The sequence below is a fragment of the Falco rusticolus genome, chromosome 5 (assembly GCF_015220075.1).
Source record: "Falco rusticolus isolate bFalRus1 chromosome 5, bFalRus1.pri, whole genome shotgun sequence".
Taxonomy (NCBI): Eukaryota; Metazoa; Chordata; class Aves; order Falconiformes; family Falconidae; genus Falco; species Falco rusticolus.
This window is the reverse complement of record NC_051191.1, coordinates 45,785,818-45,805,193: the sequence shown is the minus strand read 5'-3', so window position 1 is coordinate 45,805,193 and position 19,376 is coordinate 45,785,818. Positions and strand designations below refer to the sequence as shown.

Below are 19,376 nucleotides of genomic sequence, written 5' to 3'. Positions count from 1 at the left end.
CCTTACCAGGAAAGAAAGAATTCTTTTTCTGTTAACCTATTAAGCTGTCAAAATTAAGTCTCTCTTGGAAAACTAAAGCACTTGCCAGTATAATGTAATTGTATTAATATAGTACTGTACTATTGTTGAATTTTACATTACTTGGCTGAATTTAAGTGGAGTTCATTTCTTTGTGTAGTTACTTTAGATAAAACTTGTATTAATACTTGTGAAGCCTGTTCTACTAGTGGGTCTGGGGCTTATGAAATAGCTTGCTTTATTTTTTTTTTTATGTGACTGGAATGTAGACTTAGTTGTCAAGTGGAAAGTTGTGGGAAAACTTGGTGTTTTATTTTAACTGCTTAAGTTTTTTTTAGTTAGTATATTACTGTACTGTAGCATTGTTTATTACAGCAAGAAGAGACAGATTGCCCACGTCGATGCTTTTTTAATCATGTTGGCCACAACCAATCCTGTGATCTACTCAACACAGCCATGATGGAGGTGATGGTTAGTTCTTTTGATCATCTGCATCATTGGCTGGCAGGTGTATTTATGCAGCATATTGTTTATCTTAAAGGAAACTGCGGAGAGCACGGAGTGCTTTAAGACACCAAAAGTGACCAGACAGCTGCCACTAAGAAAGTTTAAACTAACTTCTAAAACCCAAGAAGTAAGCTTCTTGAATGTCACTGGGTGACTTACTCATTCTTACAAATTGCACGTGGTTGTGGTCACTGAGAATCTGTGCAGGAGATTGTTGTGTTGTGGTCTGTTAGGCCTATAACTGTTTTTCATTTCCTAGGTGCTGGAGAGAACTCATACAGAAGAAGGAAGAGTAGAAAGAGATATTCTTAAGGAAATGTTCCCTTATGAAGTATCAACACCTACAGGAATTAGGTATTTCTAAGGTTTATGGGGGCTTGTTTACAACTGAGAAACCTATTTAGGCAGAAGAGTATCTTTATATTGGTAGATTTCTGAGGAAAAATTTTTGCACTCTGGCCCAAGACAGTTGAGATGACCGCCTAGCTCTTCTGTTCTAGGTACATAGGATTGAATCCAAGAGTCTCCTCTTTATTTAAATTGGGGATGGGAGAACAGGGTGGTAATATAGTAGGAATCATTACTGAATTTCTGGATGCTGGAAGTTAAATGGAAGGGGCTTCTCTAATGGCTCATAATATTTAAGTTTTTTGGCTAGATGTAAATGCCTTTAGGCTTGCTGTTAAATTAGGAAAGAATTTCAGATACCCTATTTTTTTAATTTTAAGTAGCAATCCTGTTGTGGTCAAAGAGTACTCTAAGCATGAATAAGGATGGCAACTAGGAAGGGCTATTCCATTTTTCCTTTGCAACTTGGTATTTAAACCAAAAATTGAAGCAACCTTCTGGCTAGTTAAGTGATTCACAAAACTTTGTCCTGTTTTAAAGAATATGAGAAAAAGTTGAGATTAACTCTAGTGTTTCCAGCATGTTACATTATAGCTTCAATTTAAACTGCAATGCATAAAATTTTACCCTCAGGAAAACATATGTACCGGTTACTACTACTGTGGTGTATCTGCTCACCACTCAGCTTTCTTCTGTCTTGTTTTGAGGTCTATCCAGTCTTTTTCAAATCTATACTGTTTTTTTTTAATAAAAAACATGCATGTGTACTCTTTCGTATGTAGGGACTTGGCAATGTCTACTTACTTGGCAAACCCTTACTACTTTGCCTCCTGGCTCTGTGTATTGGCTTAGCCATCAGTAGATATGTTAATGGCCAGGAACAATCTTAGGTTTAGAAATCCCAGTGGGTGCTGCATAAGTTATAAAGATGAAACTAGAGAGAGACACTTCCGTAGAGTTCTATTGCCAGTTACGATCCATTGATTATGTGGGTAGGGTGAAGTGACATTTGAGGTGTTTTTTTGTTAAATGATTGTTTGAATACTGAATGATTAACCTTACAACTAGTAAAGATAGACATGTTGGAGTTTTGAGATGGATATTTCGGGGACTGCATTCAGTAGAAAGAAATTGTAGTTCTTTACACTAAAGCTTTCCTGTGTACCTTAGATTGCTCTTCCAAATATGCAATATTTCAACTTTTTTTTTTTTACTAACAGTGCTAGCTGCCGCAGACCAATCAAGGGAGCTGCTAGCCGACCTATAGAGCACAGTGACTTCAGAATGGAGGAAAGTTTCTCTAAGTATGCTCCAAAATATGGTACCTCAACTGACATCAAGTCGGAGAAACCACCAACAAAAAAAGAAACGCTCCATCCCCTGTGGATAAAAGTTCTTCTTTTTGTTGTTATTTCAGTCTTCTTGGTTTTGGTTTATCAGTCTATGGAAACTAATCAAGGAAATCCTTTCTCTAAATACCTGAATATGGTCTCTCGGGGTGGTGCCAAATGAGTATCTTTCTGAAAGGCACACCCAATTTGATCTCCTGTTTCTAATTGTAGAGAACTCTTCTGCCCTCTCATCGGCTCAAGGACTTCTTACAAATAATGTGATTGGAACCTGATAAATTGGATAAATGAAGAAAGGTAATATTAAATGGACATCAGTAACTTTGTGGACTTCGGACTAGTAGGAGATCACTTTGCCATAGGAATACAGTTTTTTTTAGATCTTCAAACTTTTTTGTAGGCTTTATTTTTTTTAATGTGGACATCCTTTAAATTCATTTTTGAGAAACTGTATATTTGTTTTTGCAAGAACTTGGAAGCTGAGAGGGCAAAAATGTAGTAAAATGTGAAGCTGTGTTTTTAAAGCTTTTCCTTTGTACAGAAAAGAAGTTGTACTTGTCTCTATAGATTATTGTGGAGGAGGATTTTAACACGTGACAAAGGGAAATGCATCTTTGTATGCATTTTTTTCAGTAACAGTGTAACAGAATTGGGTATCTTAGGATGTAGGGAGAGTACAATGACAAACCTTTTCTGTAGGTTACTGTAACTTTAGTAAATGTAACTGTAAACCTGTTTGCATTTCTGTAAAAGTCTTAGTATCATTAGTAACTCTGTTTAAGCGTAACATCGTTTACATGTATCCCTTCATTTTAGTGCTTAGTGTTGTAGGAGCTGAATACAAATCTTAATTGGCAAGAGATGTCTTAGAGGAACTTATTTATTAGTAATATGCGTGGAAAATAAAAATTGCATCAATATAATTTGCTACTAAAATACTTTTTTGGGTCAAGGTTGTTATCTGAAGTAGTCTAAATTCTGACTTTAGCTGTCGTCTTTTTTCTTTAAAAACGAGGTCTTTCCAACACAGCTTTATGTGATTATCTTTGAATATTCATGTAGAGAAGTATTCTCAAAGTGTGAAAATTCCATATGAAGTTTTATTCTTGTATGAAGAGGGCATTGCTGCATTTTCTGCTACAGTTTCATCTTCTAAGGTGAGATATACTACTTTTATGCAGTTGAATATTTTTCTCAGTGGAAGCATGCTGAAACACTATTGTGTAACTTAGTTGAGCAGGCAGCTGACTTTACTACTACCAGTGAAGAGCGATAAGCAACAATTTTTTTAAAGCGAATGTATACACTTTGGTGTGCTTAAACCTGCAGCCTACAGATGTTCAGTCTTATTGCTTGGTACAAAATCGCAATAAATCATACTACTTATTCTTAAAGTGCTACTTACAAAAAGCTGAGAATATTAGTTAATATTCAGCATCTTTTTACTCTAGGTACAATTATTGTATAGACTATAGCTATGAGGAAGCTTTACTTTCTGTGAACTTTGGGACAAACATGGTAATTTGTAGCAAAGCAATAGTTTTTTTCTCTGTTAAGATTAATGTTTTTTTTTCTTTTAATCTGCTTTTTTGAGTAATCCAAATAGCTAAACTTGTGTCAATCCTATAGAAAATTGTAACATAATACATTCACTTTTAGTGTCAAAATACAGAAAAATAAAAAATGATTTTAAAGTGTGTGGATTTTCCTTATCAAAATAAATGCATTGCTGAAAAGCAGCAAAAGCAAGACAACTGATGTATCAGTGGTGGTGTCTGTTGCTGCTACAATCTTCCATCTTAAAATAAAAAAAAATCCAATTGTGAAACCAGAGTGGTTTGTGTCAACACTTCATGTGAGGAATATTCGTCATACTTACACTATAATAATAGTTTTGCACCATAATCCTTTAGCCTGTGTTAGACCTTTAATTTGGGTGGGGGGAGAAGCTAGTCTTCATTTGGTTTCCAGTGCTTAAGGAACTTCCTTTTCACTTGAAATTATTTTTTTACCTCACTTTGCTATATGTTTTAACATGAAATATGTCTTTCTCTTCTAGTTACATGAAATATTTTCAGTTGATCTCCTTCAGGGATACTATTAGCGTCATTAAAAAAGACAAAAAAACCCCAAAAAAACCCAAACCCAACCAACCAAACCCCAAACTGAACTGCAATGCAATTAAATGTCATCATTCTTTCATTTATGCACTGTTTTTGGAGAACCCTGTCAACTTCAGTGTTACTTCACAGAAGGTAAAGACTTTTATACGTTTGTCAAAGTAACTTACATGTAGCTTAGTTGTAGTTGGAAGATAATGCATCTTCAAGACATGAATGAGCTGCTTATACCTGAGGCATTTAATGGTGTGAGATAGCCCTGAGAATAATCTGTTCCTTCTTTATTCCCTCTCTTCCTTCACCAGCCCCGAATATGAATTTACCTGCATTTCTAAAGCTTTAATGTTGTAAGAGTAACACATGTAGTAATGGTGCTACTAGCTGAATAGTTACATGTGCTTAAAACCTTCTAAATGCTGCTGTATAAGTTACACTGGAGTATGCTGTAGTCTTTGTAGCAAAGTGCTAAAGCAATAGGAGCTGCATGTTGTGGGGTGTGTGTTTTTCTTTGTTTTTTTGGGTTTTTTTTTATAAATAATCTGGCTTTTGTTCCATTAGTTTATCTTGGCTTCTAGACAGAGCCAGGTTAAACTTTCGGAAACCAATCACAAAATAGAGCAGTTATATGGACTGGTAGTGGTATCCAAATCCCAGCTGCAAAAATCTCTTGAATTCTAACATAGTAGATATTGCTTAAGTCCCTCTTAGAGCTAGGGATAAAAAAAGTATGGAAAAAAAGCCTGTGTAAGTTAATAGGCATGACAAATGTTTCTTGGTTTTGGTTGCTGCTTAGAATGATGTGCTGAAAACATGGCAGATCTTGAATTGTCTTGTTTGAATTAGAGCTAATGCAGAGTTTGTGCCGTTCCCTCTAAATTGTGTGTTAATCTTTCAACACGCATCCAGTCTGAGGAGTCTGTATTGATTTGTATTTAAGTAGGAGAAAGTGTGATGGAATTTTTTCTTCTCCAAGTTTGCTTGTTAGCAGTACGCTCAGTACTGCCCTACAGAATGCTTTCGGGTCTCTCCTAGGCTGCTTCTATGTGTTTTTGCTTGCTTCTTGTGGCACAGCTTAGGGCAATCATGGTGTTAAAATCTTCAGTTCCTACTAGTTACCTTCTCAGATGGTTCTGTGGACACAGTGTCTTTTAAAAAAAATGTTAACAAGTTTGGTGCAGAGTTATATCAGTAAGCTGAGTACAAAAAGAATGCCTTTAGTAGCGTGTCCGAAGGAGGCTGCTCAGCAGAAAGAATGGATACTTGCAAATGAACCTTGTGTGGCATGTCTTGTGTGTGGTGTATTTGACTTGCTTTGTGATGGCTGAAGTTGCATATTGGGCTGAAAAGCTTTTTAAAAATTTTTCAAACTTCATCTGATCAAAACAGATACAGGGGTGGGTTGTGATGTATAATTTTAAATCTTATGTTTACAAACTTTGGTGCTTCAGCATACCCTTTGTTGTGTTAATATAGCTTTAACTGTATGTTTGGTAAGTCTTCCTATCTTTGTCTAAAGCTTCACTATGAATTTTGCTTTTCTTTTTCCTCAGGGAGCATACCAGGCTGCTTTGCACCAGTGCAAGAGCAAACTGTGACATATGTATACATACATGCATGTGTTCATACAGCATAGGGTTCACAGATTGATGGAACTTGCAAAATAGTCCTAAATTGGCATATACACCTACAAGTACTATGTATAGATTGAAAAGAATTAATTCTTCATGTTTTCTGTCCTACCTCACTTTGAAATTCTTTGTCAGCATTGGTAATTTGTGGTTAAAAATTCTGTCTGTGTTGCCTTCTTTATCTGTTATTTAGGGGAAAAAATATGTTTATGAGGGAAAAAAACGTAGTTGTCTGGGGAGAATTTAGGCTAAAAGAGATTATCAGATGAGGCAGTGGCTAATAAGAATAGGAGAGGTTTCACTGCTTCCAGTGTTCAGAGGAGGTGACCTGCTGTTGTTCAACCTAGTTAGTTTGGATCCGGTTAAAGGGAGATGCTGCAGTGTTAAGGCTTCCCTTAGGGCTGTGAAACCTACTTAGAGCGTTGAAGTGATCTGTTACTGATTCCCTAGAATCATGGTCTGGTAGTGCTACAGTGAGTGAGTACGTAAGCAGATGCTGTTGTGCTAACCTGCTCATCAAAGGTGTGGGATGGTTATCTCACTATCTCATTGTGTATTTTTGAAAATAGTAAGTCACCTGGTGTACAAGCTTGTAAGAGCTTTGATTTTGCTTAAAGGTGTCACCAAAATGTTAGAACTGTGAAAAGTTATTGTAAGACAGGAAGTAATTTACGATTTTTTTGATTGTATGCTGCTGGGCTGGGAATGGAGAGGCTGGGTGATGGGTGTTAATAATGGAAGGATAGATGTAATTAGGAAAACTTTTGAGTTGCCAAACTGACGTTTTCCTACTAAACTCCCAAAATTTGAAATGCTACTGATGAAAAAGATGGATTTAATTTACAGTAGCTCTTCTTACTGGGAATCTTGACAGAGGTGGACACCAAAAGGTGATGTCTTTCAAGTCTTCATTACTACCTTCAGTGTGTGTCAGAAATCGGATCAATCTATATGGTTTGAATTACAGGCTATTGCTACTTTATTCTTTCACATCTGGGAAAAGCTGAAGATATTTGCTATATAAAATGACGTGCATTCAGCAGGAACATAGATTATCTCTGTATTTTCATGGGAATATGTTAAGACTGCTGTTGAATAGTACTTGTTAATAGTACAGCTGTTAGTTGTCAGCTGAAATCAAAGAAACGGATTGTTCCACAGACTACCTCTTAAGTGTCAGCACTAGTTGTGCACACAAATTGCCATAATATGTATATAAATATATTAAAAAGTCATGTGTTCATTCTTCATAACTGGAAGGCGCAGAGGTTTTAGATGCATTAAAAGTTAGAAGTCTGCAAGAATTGCAATCGTTTACATGTAATTCCAAGATAAGAGCCCAAGCCTCAGTTGTGTTTAGAGGTTACATAATTAAAAACAAGTATTAGTGTTTGGCTTTTAGAAAAAAACAAGTCATTTAGGTGCAGGTGAGTAGAGTAGGACAAGCAATGGCAACACGAACAGTTCTGGCCTGTACTGATTGCTGCCAAGTAGCTGTGAAGGGAACAGCACTTCAGGCTCTCGCTGGGTTGCTGAATGTAAGTATTTAAAGAATGCATTTTTCCTACTCAGCAGCTGGAGTCTAGTTTACTCAAGAGGAACTTGGCCAACCTAGACTTCTGTGAGTGTGCTATTAGGCTTGTGTCATTTTTGCCTCTTGGTGACAGTCTGCCTGGATCAACTGTTGTGAAATAGAGCAAGTAGAGCCAAGTCCGAAGGTTGGTGTAGCAGTTTGTCCTCCAGGGAAGTTTGTCAGGAGCCGCTGAGCTGACCGAAGGGGTGTTTCTCCAGTGTGGGTGTGTAGATGTGCCATCAGTTGCGTTACGGCTCTGTGCCCAGAAGTGTAGTGGCTGGGATACTCAGTGCGTGCCTCCTGCTTTGCTGTATTCTGTGCAGACGTGTTAAGAGCACTATAAATGGAAGGGACGTGATCAAGACGGTGAAAACTTGGGCATTCTTCACTCCAGTAACTGGAGAGCTGAACTGTGCTGCGCCAGTTTTGCACTATGTAAATCCACTAAAATGAGTGAAATCGTGCTGTGTTAGAAAAGGAATAGCTGAAGTTAGCTAAGGCCGAGCATGCGTGCTGTGTTAAGTATCATTCTACTTTTAACACACCGGTAACTAGCACTTCTTCTGCAAGCGGCTGCGGCTGCTGAAGCATCGGCTGTGCCGAGGTGCCCGGCAAGGCTGCCCTGCAAAGGCCAACGGCGGCTGCCGGCGGTCCCCCCGACCGCGCCGGTGAGCGGCGCCTTCTGCCGAGGGAGCCGCCTCTCGCGGCTCGGCTGGGCTGCGGTTAGACGGCGCTGCGCGGTGCGAGTAACAGAACTGGAACCGGGGGCGATGGCGAGGGCTTCTTTAAACTAATCCTAAACGCCGGGTGCGGTTGGAGCTGCCGCAGAGCAGCATCGAGGCTGGCCCGCCGGGGCCGTGCGCGGTGCCGTGCCCGCAGAGCGGGAGCTGGGGGTTGTCTCCGTGTGGCACCGCCCTGGGCTGTAAGGCGGCTGCAGCGAGCTCCCGCGGGCGGGCTGTGGGAGGGGAAGCTCAGGCACAGGGCTGCCGCGGGGGGGCGCCCCGCCCGCCCGAGAAGACACGGCTCCCTGCCGGCGGCCCGTCAGCCACCAGCCACCGCGTGTCTCGGGCCGGCCGCAGCGGCGGCGCCAGCCCGACCTCCGGAGGGCGGCCGGCCCCCGGGCCGCGCGCCGACGGGCAGCCGCGAGACGCAGCCGGCGCGCTCCCCCCGCTGCCCGGGCCTCCGCCCGCCGGGACCCGCCTGCCCGCCCCCGGGGACGGGCGGTACCGCCCCCTCCCCCGGCGCGGGGCGGGAGGGCGTTGGGCTCGGCCGGCGTGCGCCGCCGCGCGGGTTGGCAGCGCGCCTCCGCCAATCGCCCTGCAGCTTCTTGGGCTGCGGCTCCGCCCGTGCGCCGGCGAAGGACAAAGTGACGGAGCCGGGCCCGCGGTCAGCCTCCGCGCCGAGCTGCCGCCATCTTAGGAGGGAGTTGGGGCGGCGTGGGGGCCGCCCGCCCGCCCGGCGGGACCCGCTGCTCGCCCCGGGGGCGACGGGCCGCCCGGCGGGTGCGGGGCCGGGGCCGGGCCCCTGGCGGGCCTCCCAGACCCACGCCGCTCTGCTCTTCTCGCCCGCCTCAGGTCGCCATGTTCTCGTCCATCGCGCCGCTCGCTCGGCTCAACCCCTTCTACGCGCCGCACTTCCAGCCGGCCCAGGATGGGGTGAGGAAGCGCGCGGAGCCGGCGGAGGCGCCTACCACGCGGCGGAGCTTGGCGGCCGCGGCCGCCGCTGAAGGTGAGAGCGGAGGGAGGGTCGCGGCGCAGGCCGGGCCTGCGGGCGGTGCGGGCACCGGTCCCCGCGCTGTCCCCGCTCCCGCGGGCCTGTGCCTGTCGGGGCGGTGGAGGGAGGGTTAGCGCTCGGCTGGGCTCGGTCGGGCTGAGGGAGAGCCGGTGCTGGGCCTACGCGCCCGCTTGGAGGACGAGGAAGGGCACGGGCAGGGGAGGCGCTGGCAGCCTCTTCCGCTCCCCGTGCGGTGGTGTGCTGAGTGGCAGCAGGGACGCGGTGTTACCGGGAAAGGACACGAGAAGGTTCTAGTTCCGAGTAATTACAGAGATCCCCGATGGAGACTGTCTTGGGGATGAGAGTGCTTTTTCTGGCTCTGCTGGGCCTGCAGCCTCGGGGACTGAGGCTGTAGGCCGGTGCTTCTTTCTTCGGTGGAAAAGAGCAGCATGTGAATCTGGATGGGTTTGAAAGACCATCTCTCCCATTCTTGTTTCCTTTCATGTTTTTGGTTCTATTTTTTTTCCTTTTATTCACAGCTGAACATCCACATACATTAGAGGTGCCTGCAGTAGTTCTGTTTTGGGGTTTGGTTCCCCTCCCCCTTCCCCCCCCTTCCTTTGTAGTTGCAGGGCATACACCAGGTAGCTTTGCTGTCGAAGATAGTGATGTATTTTAGACTTCAATGCAAGTACTTCCTGTGTGTTTCCTGATCACTTTTGTGACTTCCAAAGGTCAGACCTTGGTGATACTTCTAATAGCGGAGGTAGATGTTAATATTCTAATTCTTCCAAGCTGTTAATAACTTAACAAGCATCTCTGTCTGTATTTTTAAAAAATAAAGTACTTTCCTTAAGATACTTCAATAATCACAGTACTTTAGAAGAAGCATGTTAGTGCTCTTGAATGACCTTTCATGCAATAGGTGAAGAGAAAACTTGGTGTTGGATTTTATGAAGTTTCAAGAAAGTACTTCTGGCTTTCAGTGTAGTAATCTTGTTGCTAGCTAGCTAAGGCCCTAAGTCGTGCGTTGGTATACTAATTATATTCAGTAGGCGCACTTCTTTCTTAGAAGTGTTATGCTTAATCTTCATCCTGTTTTTAGGCAGATGCGGTGAAGGTGACCAGAGTTTCTTCATCTTTGCAGGCTTTTCTGCTGCATTCATTATTTCACATACCAGTTGTTTCTCTAGCCTTTGTGTTGGGAGAATAACATGTTGCAGAAGATAACTGAGCTTGTGCAAGGTCACACAAAGTCAGCACAAACCACAAGACCTGTTGAGTTCAGCTCAGGGCATCAGTCATAATGCAGCTTGGAGACAAAGCATTTTATGATCTGCTCTTGGAATTTGTCCTTGTAAATGTGTCAGATCAGAATCAGAGAAATAACATGGTTCTGATGTAGCTGTCTTAACAGAGTAGACATGGTTTTGTACTGTATATTTACATTTGAGTAGCTTCAAGGTATTTTAAGTTAGTGTCTGTGTATGTTAGAGTAACTTTCTTGCCTTCTGTATTACGTGTTTAGCTGATTCTCTTTTCAGGTAACAATTTTCAGGAGATTTGACTTCTCTGAAATAGAAAGTTTGGGATCTACTATACCTTTTTTTTTTTCTAATACTGCTATACCACTATGAACTTAAGTACCTGTAAAGAGCTCAAGCCTAATTGATACTGGCTTGCTTTTCTTAATTACTGCTTTCAAATACCTAGCTGACAGGTCAGTCTGAATAGCATTGTAATAAAGCGGATAAAGTTCTGCTTTTCTGTAGCTTCTACAAATGTCTGTCTTTGTCATTTGAGGAGTATGGCTTCTAACAATAAATTGTTGTGACAAAGTGTGAACAAACACTTCTGGTATCTGGTCAGCATGGTAACTACTGCAGGACTGGTGCTGCTGCAGACCCAAAGATACAGACAGAGCTGCCCCTTAATACAGACCCAGAGCCTGTTCTCTGATCACACCTGCATAGCAAGCCTGTTTGTGTTTGTTTAACCAGTTGTTCTGGCAAGTTGTAGACAGAATATTACTGCTGTTGGCAAATCTGCTAGCATATCCAGACCATTTCAGAGGTACATGTAAGTTTAAGACCAGCATACTTACACCCTTAAGCAGTATCTCAATTAAAAAAAATACATTATGCATTATTCTGACTGTTAACTGATCTCTTGCTTTAAGTTTAAGCTTAATACAGTGTCTATGATTTGGTATTGTTATTTTAGAATAAAGAAAACCCAACATTTTTATTGTCTTGATGATTAATTTTGAGGACTAAGGTGAGGACACGTGAATGTGACATGTAACGTAAAATCTGGAATGTTTTGGGGAAGAAGTTCCTTTACAATAACAAAGTTACGAGCTGGATAACACTACCAGGCTTAACTGATGCTCTGTTGAATGTAACTTAATTTTTTGTTGACATTTATAAAGGAATTTATTTCAGAAGCAAAAAGACAGGGCAAAGAAGCTCTGAATAAGATAGGGTTCTGTTGTCTTTTTTCATTAGTGTTTTTCTGGATATGGTTCTTACTGAGTTGGTGTAACACTTTAATGTCTGTTCCATTGTATTGAAGTAACACCACTAGATCTAATAGCAAAAGAACGTAGATATTAACCCTTCCTACTCTGGGGAATATTTTCTACATAGTCTCTTGTTCTCTATATGCTTATTCAGTTTATAAGTTTTGGTTTTGCTTATATATTTTAAATGCTAAGCATAGTAGCAGAACTGTGCTGCCACATTATGCTTGTTTCTTACTGTAATTGTAAACCTGAATGTTTAATGTAATCATATCCTCTGTAGCCTCTTCAAAAAAAAAAAAAAAAAAGAGGGAAACTGATTCTTGTTTTTCAGTTCCAGTGATTTTGCTCAATTGGAATTTGTGAAAACTAGTAACTTCTTCTTTCAAGACTTCATGCTTTTATACACAGTACTGTATGGAACAGTGCAACTGAAGTATCCTTTGATTAAAAATGATCTGAAGGATTCTTTAATGAACCTTGTTTATGAGCTTTGAATGTGATGACTAATTTAGTAATATTCTGCAATTTCATTAAACATAAGTTGTATAAATGTGAGATTCTGTATTTGGAAGAAAATAAAATCTATGTGAAGAAACTGAAAAATGCCTGAAAATATATCTGCATAAAGAAAAATCTGACACTGATCTCATAGATCTATATGGTTTCTACTTAAATACAGAAGTTGCACTGTCAGAATATTTAACCAAAAAACTTTGTCTCCAGAATATAGAGAAATGCTGTTCTTGCTTAATTCCTTGATATAAGAAAATGTTGGATGTTGCAACTCTGTCATAATTTCTGCTAGCAGCTTCTGGTTCTAATTTCTGTGGTTTGTGTGCTGTGAGCTAAAACTTGACTGGTATTGCTTTCTTTAAAGGAACAAACTCAATTTTGAAGGCTTAGAATCAAATCTTGTCAGTCCAAAAGGTGTTAATTTAAAGCAAAATAATTATTTTTGAGTATAACACACAGTTGAATAACATAGTATGGGGATTATTTCAGTTTAATACTTTTGAGAAGGTAGCACTGAGTCGATTTTGTTTCTTTCCTGATCTTTATTACCATTTGTGATTGATCATATATATATGCATTTTTTTTCCCCAATTAATTAGACTACAGCTGTGCATATGGCTCAGGCAGATTCTTTATGCTTTGTGGCCTTGGTGGGATTATTAGCTGTGGAACAACACATACAGCACTGGTTCCTCTAGACCTGGTTAAATGCAGAATGCAGGTTTGTTCTGCATGTTGATATGTGGTGACACTGACAAAGCACGTTTAGTGTGGTGTATTTAATCTACTAATGAAATGGAGGCATAAACTACCCCCTGGACCTCATTGTCCAACACTGCATGTAAAAGCATGGTGTGTCTTTATTTTTTGCTGCAGAATACAGTTGTGAATATGGCTCGCTCAAGTTTTATGCTCTCTGTGGCGTTGGTGGGGTCCTAAGTTGTGGCCTGACACATACTGCTGTTGTACCTCTGGATTTAGTGAAATTGTCGTATGCAGGTTTGTCTTAACTTAAACGTTTCCTAAACTGTTTCTCTGTGTAGCCAGCATGTTAAGAGTTTACAGTAGGGATGCAGTCTCTTCTGGATGACAGGAAGTGAGTAAACTTGAATGCTGCTTTATCAAGTCTACTGCACCACTTTCAAGAAAAGCAGAGGCATTTAGGATAATCTGGACAAACTATTTTTTATTACTATTAAGGCACGTTTAACTGACTATATTTGTTAAAAGGTACCCACCACCATGTTAGTCTTTGCTGGGTGGTGGGTTGTCCAGCACTATTCGTGTGCTTTTAGAGAAAGGAAATAATGTGTTTGTTGTTTTGAAGATCTATGGGTTTTAGCCTGGAGTGACATGCATGTACAATTTGATCCATTAACATTGTGGATATCAATGCACGGCTTACAGATTGGATACTTATTAATGATGTCACTTTGAAAAGAATGGGTAAAACTTTATGTGGTATTGGTAAGGCCATCAGTGCTCATGGCTAGTTTCCTTGAAGTGGTTCTTGATTGAACTGAGTGTCATCACATTGCACTTAATTTGCAATACCAGCTTCCACATTAAAATCATCTAGTGACAGCCTAGTGGATTTCTTCAGGCAAATCTGTGCCTTAGGAATAGAGCAAATTAAGCACACTTAAAAATTCCTGGAAATAAGAGTAGTTAATGACTTCCTTGTTGCATAGGCTGTCAACTGATTATTTATATAAAGCGGTGATTTTGTAATTGTGCAACTACTGGAATTAGGAGGGAACTATGAATTGGTCAGCCCTGCTAGTCACATTTGGAGTACTGCATGTGATATTCTTTTAAAAATGTGTTGTGGAAAGCCTGTGTTTAGCATTCTTTACAAGAGGGGCTTTTTCACATGCTTGAGAACACTTCTGGTCTCAAACTAGTAATTCTGTAAACACTCAGACAAACAGGCTGCATCAAATGAGGGCAAAATGTTGCTTTCTACAAAATTTGCATTGAGACCAGGCTAACTGGTTAGGAATTCCATATGTCTACTAGGAGGGAATAGCTGTAGCTGTGATTTCCATTTCTAGAAATGCAGCTTAAATGCACTTTTCTGCTGTGGTGGACTTGAAAGTCCAAGATCATACTGATTCCTCAGGCTGAGTTTCCTGAGAAGGAGATTGATCGTGGTTAAAGACGATGTAGCATCTTGAACAGTTCTTAATCTGACTGCAGATTGGGTTAATGGGCAGAAGGCCTAAGCACTACACAAGGCCGCATACCTCCCAGGCTTCAGCTGCTTGGTGGGTATGCTTGGCTTGTGCTACCAGTCCTGGGCTGCTTACGTAGTAAGGCTGGTGATACTTCCACTTCTTCTCTAGTACTAAAGAAGAAGGTGCAAGAGGAAGGTTCATGTAAAATCCAGGTTCGACCTTGTCAAACCTGTCAGCATTTATATCTTTACGGATCCAGTACAGAGAGTGTTAGTAATTCTTCCTAGATTCTCCAGGAAGAAACTTGTTGCCTGCCCTCTCGTGTCTTTTTAAAAAGTGGGGTCACTTTCTACATAGGTGATGATTAAGCGTGATTCTGACATGAACGTAGTCTCATTTTACAGTGCCTGATTGAATATCAAATTTTCAGAAATCATGACTCTCTTAAAATTGACATGTTTAGGTGAACTAGTTTTCAAGTAGTTTGTTGCCAGACTGCAAGACAAATATCAGTCACTGCAGTTGGCATGCATGTCTCATAGCTCTTTTTGAAAGCTTTGGTTGACTGCTAATTTGTTAATCTTCCTCCTTATCCTCTGAGGAGATGTTGGATGTTGTCAAATACGAAAAATGCCATTGTGATGTGACTTGAAATTTGTCAGAATGACCTGTTTTAAGAATTTCTGTTAAAGGATTTCCTTTCACATGAAACAGAATTACTCAAGTTGGTCTTTTTTAAATTTCTGATAAGTTATTAATGAAATCTCACTCAGTTTTGTGTGCAGGAAGTAATTTATATGTAGCCTTTACTGTGAAGTCAGAGTACAAGTGTAGAAGTTCTTGAGTGCTCTTTGATCTGCTTTGCTCCCATCTTAGTCTGACTGTGTGGAGGGACCAAGCTAACAGTGGACAAATAACCTTTTCTTGTTAAGAATCAGGTGACTCATCAGGCTTGGTTTGTGGTGACATTGGAGTGTACATAGGTGTGATGTGCAGAGTGGATGAGATTGCTGACAGAAGCTATCAAATTTTTAAAGACTCTGATCTAAACATAATTATAGCAGTATACTACTGACAGCGTTAAGATTGTGATTTCAGTAAATCTTTTCATTAAAGAAGGTCATATTGTTGATCCAGAGAATAAATGCAAAGCAAAATTAAGACAGTTTGGTGGTTCCCGAGTATTGAGTAGCGTATTGGCTGTTAAAATAAGGGTTTGAGACTAGCAAGTAATGATTACAGTTACATTCATGTAAGCTTGTGGTGAGTACGTTGTTTGTCCAGGGAACCTTAGGAAGCCAGCTGTATGAGGAATTTTAAGATTTCTGTATTTCAGATGGGGGTGTGACAAGGGAAAATACTAAGCTATATCAAGCAATTAACTGCCTATTCTGTTTAGGTTGATCCACAAAAATACAAGAGCATCTTCAATGGATTTTCAGTGACAGTCAAAGAAGATGGCGTTCGTGGCTTGGCTAAGGGATGGGCTCCAACCTTTATTGGATATTCCATGCAGGGGCTTTGTAAATTTGGTTTCTATGAAGTTTTCAAAATTCTGTATGGCAACATGCTGGGAGAGGTAAGCCTAGTGGTTTACACGAAGCTATATATCTGCAACATAATAGTATGAGTAATGCAGAGTAATCACAAAAGCAAGATTTATTAATAAAAATGTGTGTTTAAATTCAATTCAGGAGAACGCATATTTGTGGCGTACTTCGCTATATTTAGCCGCATCTGCCAGTGCAGAGTTTTTTGCTGACATTGCTCTGGCTCCAATGGAAGCTGCTAAAGTTCGTATTCAGACACAGCCTGGATATGCTAACACCCTGCGGCAGGCTGTACCTAAAATGTTTGGAGAAGAAGGCATCTGGGCGTGAGTATCTCTTGATTTTAATTTTTATTCAGATTCTTTGTTGAGTAGTTTTTCCTTATGAAGAACTGTTGCTAAAACTAATTGTGGCTTTTGCTTTTTTGTATTTTTTGACCTTTGTATTTCATGATAACAACTTAACATACTTCAGGGAATTTGTGCTGAACTGGCAGTTAATTTCACATGCTCCTTAGATCCATCTTTGTGAGTATCTTTGTGCTGAGTTCTGCTGGATAACTTCAGTTTCTAGCAGTTCCAGTCAGAGATACTCAGCAACTTTTTGGTTGTACAGTCAAAGATGCTTGAGTCATTGGCATGTAAGAGTAACATAACTGCATGTTAGCTTTCTGTTCTGATAGAAGTGGCTGTAAATATACGAGTCATTTATCACTATCGGGACTTGGCTGGTATGCAGACATGAGCCTTGCTGCACTTGTAGTAGCAGTGCTGCATTACTGCAATGCATTGTAATCTGAAAAGTGATTACAAAAACAGCTGTGCAGCGTAGGGGTCGGGTACGTTCTAATTTGTGTTGCGGTTTTTAAGTTAGTACTTGGGAACTAATAAAACACATTTCTGTGCTGTAGCTGTTGAGACACTTGGGCCTTACAGTATTTAGAAGTTATATTCTCAGTAGCAACAATAAGCTAGCTTTTTTTTTTTTCCAAGTTAAAAATGCACCTTAAACACTGGAGAAAATGAAACTGAGTTTGTCCCTTCTCTGGTTAAGTTTCTATAAAGGTGTTGCTCCGCTATGGATGAGACAGATTCCATATACAATGATGAAATTTGCTTGCTTTGAACGTACTGTTGAAGCCCTCTACAAGTACGTTGTTCCCAAGCCACGAAGTGAATGTACAAAAGGAGAACAGCTGGTAGTCACATTTGTTGCAGGCTATATTGGTAAGCAGTCTTTAATCCTACACTTTATTAGTGGACCTCCCTGACCCTAGAAGCCTGTCCCTTTTCAGAATATCAAATAGATGTAACTAGAATGGCAGAATTTACTTGTAACTTCAAAATGTGCAGGGGAAAAAACTATATTCAGTCGCTAAGTAGAAAATGGGTCTGTAGCAGGACGATACTCTTAATTGTTCCTATGTATTACCAATGTTAATGTCCAGGGTTGGAAACTGCAGCTGATATAAGTGGAAAAAAACTTGAATCTTTGCTAGGCTGGGGAAGGTTGAAGGAAGAGGAAAGAAATCTAGATGGAAAGGGGCTTTTCAATATCCAAAGACACTGTTTTAGAAGAAGAGGTGCTGCAAGAGCAGAACTGGAGTGTTTTCAGATATTCATGTCACATTATAAGTATGTTCTTGCTGGCCTTTTAGGATACCAGGAGGCTTGATAGAGCTTCTGTGCAATTTATTAGCAGTTTATTAGAAAGTGTGGTTTCAGCTGATTGTACTTAGTGTACAGAGTAATGGTACAGCTAAAACACCACAGAACTAATGTCAAATTATTCTTTCAGCTGGTGTGTTCTGTGCAATTGTTTCCCATCCTGCTGACTCTGTGGTGTCTGTGTTGAACAAAGAAAAGGGCAGTTCTGCTTCACAGGTTCTTAAGAGGCTTGGATTCAAAGGTACGTCCTTACTTTCATGTATTTTGGATCAAGTGTTTTTTCTGTTCTGTGTTTGGGGGAGGATTTGTTGGTTTTTTCCTGGCTTCTTACACTACTTATGCTTTATGTTCTGCTCTACAGGTGTATGGAAGGGTCTGTTTGCCCGTATCATTATGATTGGTACGCTGACTGCACTACAGTGGTTCATCTACGATTCTGTGAAGGTTTATTTCAGACTGCCTCGTCCACCTCCACCTGAAATGCCAGAATCTCTGAAGAAGAAGCTTGGTCTAACTGAATAGACAACTCATGGACTGACTGTGCTGGCTGTCCCAGTGATGAGTTTCATGAAACTTTTATATATTTGACTATGTAGAAAACAAACTCTATATGATGTCATTATTGGCTGTGCCCTCATTCCGCAGGAGGGTTTAAATTCTACCACTGTCATTGCCTGAAATAAATGAGAAACAGAGTGCTTAGTGTCTGTTTACTACTGCATACGTAAGCTTCATTTCATAGCAGCAAATACCTCAAATATTCTCCCCTCCCACCCCACCCCCCCCCAAAAAAATATTAAAAATTAAAAAATTAACCTATTCTACACTTTAGGAGCTAGAGAATTGTGAAACAATTGGAACTATAATAGGCTTTCACTGTTGACAGAGAAGTGCCAAGAACCTATCCTTGCAGAACTGCAGAAACTTAACTGCGGTTCTGTGCACCTTGAGTCCACTATTTTATTCGCCTATAATAAGCTGTTACTGTAGAATAGCTGAATGGCTGAGATGAGACTGCAGTCTGATGGGGTGTCCTAGTCACAATACCAGTGTTCTCTGTAGACGTAAAAGGAACTTTACACATAATAGAGCTGTTTCTGCTTTGGGGTGGTCATCCCAACATATCTTACACTTACTTGACTAATTTCTGCTTCTGTGGGCTTTGAACCACACCAAAGAACTCAGTTGTTTTGGTTGTACTGTGGCATTAAACAGTAGCTGCTACCTTAACAAAAGAAATGCTGATCTTAATAAAATTCTCAAGATAGCCAACACTAAAAGCTTACTACAGCTTTACAGTAAAATAAAAATGGCTTGCCTTATAGTGTTGAGTTTGACAAACTTACCAGCTTTTTCCCTACTCTTGGTACTCCTGTAGTTTGGTTCTGCACGTGCCTCCCCCCCCCAGTTAGTTTAATGCCAAGTTTTGGCTGAACCATTCACTTCTGTGGTGCAAGAAGTCATACCAATTTTTTTGGATGTTACTTGGTGTGAAGAAATACAGGCTCCTAGGCATGCAAGAGGACATACCCACACCAAGGTTTTAAGGCAATTAATCTGTTTTTCCCAGTCTTTCAGAAAGATGAGCATGCTGCCTTCTGTGTTTTGCCTGTTCAAGAACCAGCTCTGACAAAAATCCAGAAACTGCCCAATAGTGTACGTAAAGGGTTCACTGTATCCAGTATGGAT

At 40.7% G+C, this 19,376-nt stretch overlaps 2 protein-coding genes and 1 non-coding gene across 13 annotated transcripts in view; all 3 read left to right on the top strand.

Annotated features, from left to right (window-relative positions):
• Positions 1-4,050, top strand: part of TMPO (thymopoietin) — a 28,168-nt gene extending 24,118 nt beyond the window's left edge. For 4 of the 11 annotated variants that reach the window (XM_037390627.1, XM_037390626.1, XM_037390625.1 and 1 more), the window contains 2 exons: positions 785-879; positions 2,094-3,967. In XM_037390627.1, the coding sequence (XP_037246524.1) occupies positions 785-879; positions 2,094-2,385 (387 nt within the window). In that variant the 3' untranslated portion in view covers positions 2,386-3,967. Of the gene's footprint in view, positions 1-378; positions 484-559; positions 653-784; positions 880-2,093 lie in introns of all 11 variants that reach the window. The other 7 variants (XM_037390622.1, XM_037390618.1, XM_037390620.1 and 4 more) reach the window with 4 other exon arrangements.
• Positions 4,051-8,849: 4,799 nt separating this feature from the next.
• SLC25A3 (solute carrier family 25 member 3) lies at positions 8,850-18,462 on the top strand. Its single transcript, XM_037390632.1, has 8 exons — positions 8,850-8,965; positions 9,118-9,277; positions 12,893-13,014; positions 15,870-16,049; positions 16,165-16,346; positions 17,074-17,246; positions 17,818-17,928; positions 18,049-18,462. The coding sequence occupies exons 2-8, from the start codon at positions 9,124-9,126 to the stop codon at positions 18,207-18,209; spliced, it is 1,083 nt and encodes a 360-aa protein (XP_037246529.1). The 5' UTR covers positions 8,850-8,965; positions 9,118-9,123; the 3' UTR covers positions 18,210-18,462.
• On the top strand, positions 16,524-16,763 carry LOC119149491. The gene has a single exon (XR_005104724.1). It is a non-coding gene; the product is annotated as a small nucleolar RNA SNORA53 (small nucleolar RNA).
• Positions 18,463-19,376: the final 914 nt, after the last annotated feature.

Coding starts and splice junctions, on each gene's coding strand:
- SLC25A3 (XM_037390632.1), top strand. CDS start 9,124: ATGTTCTCGTCCATCGCGCCGCTCGCTCGGCTCAACCCCTTCTACGCG. Junction 16,347..17,073: donor GGAGAAGAAGGCATCTGGGC/GTGAGTATCTCT, acceptor TCTCTGGTTAAG/TTTCTATAAAGGTGTTGCTC. Junction 17,247..17,817: donor ATTTGTTGCAGGCTATATTG/GTAAGCAGTCTT, acceptor TTATTCTTTCAG/CTGGTGTGTTCTGTGCAATT.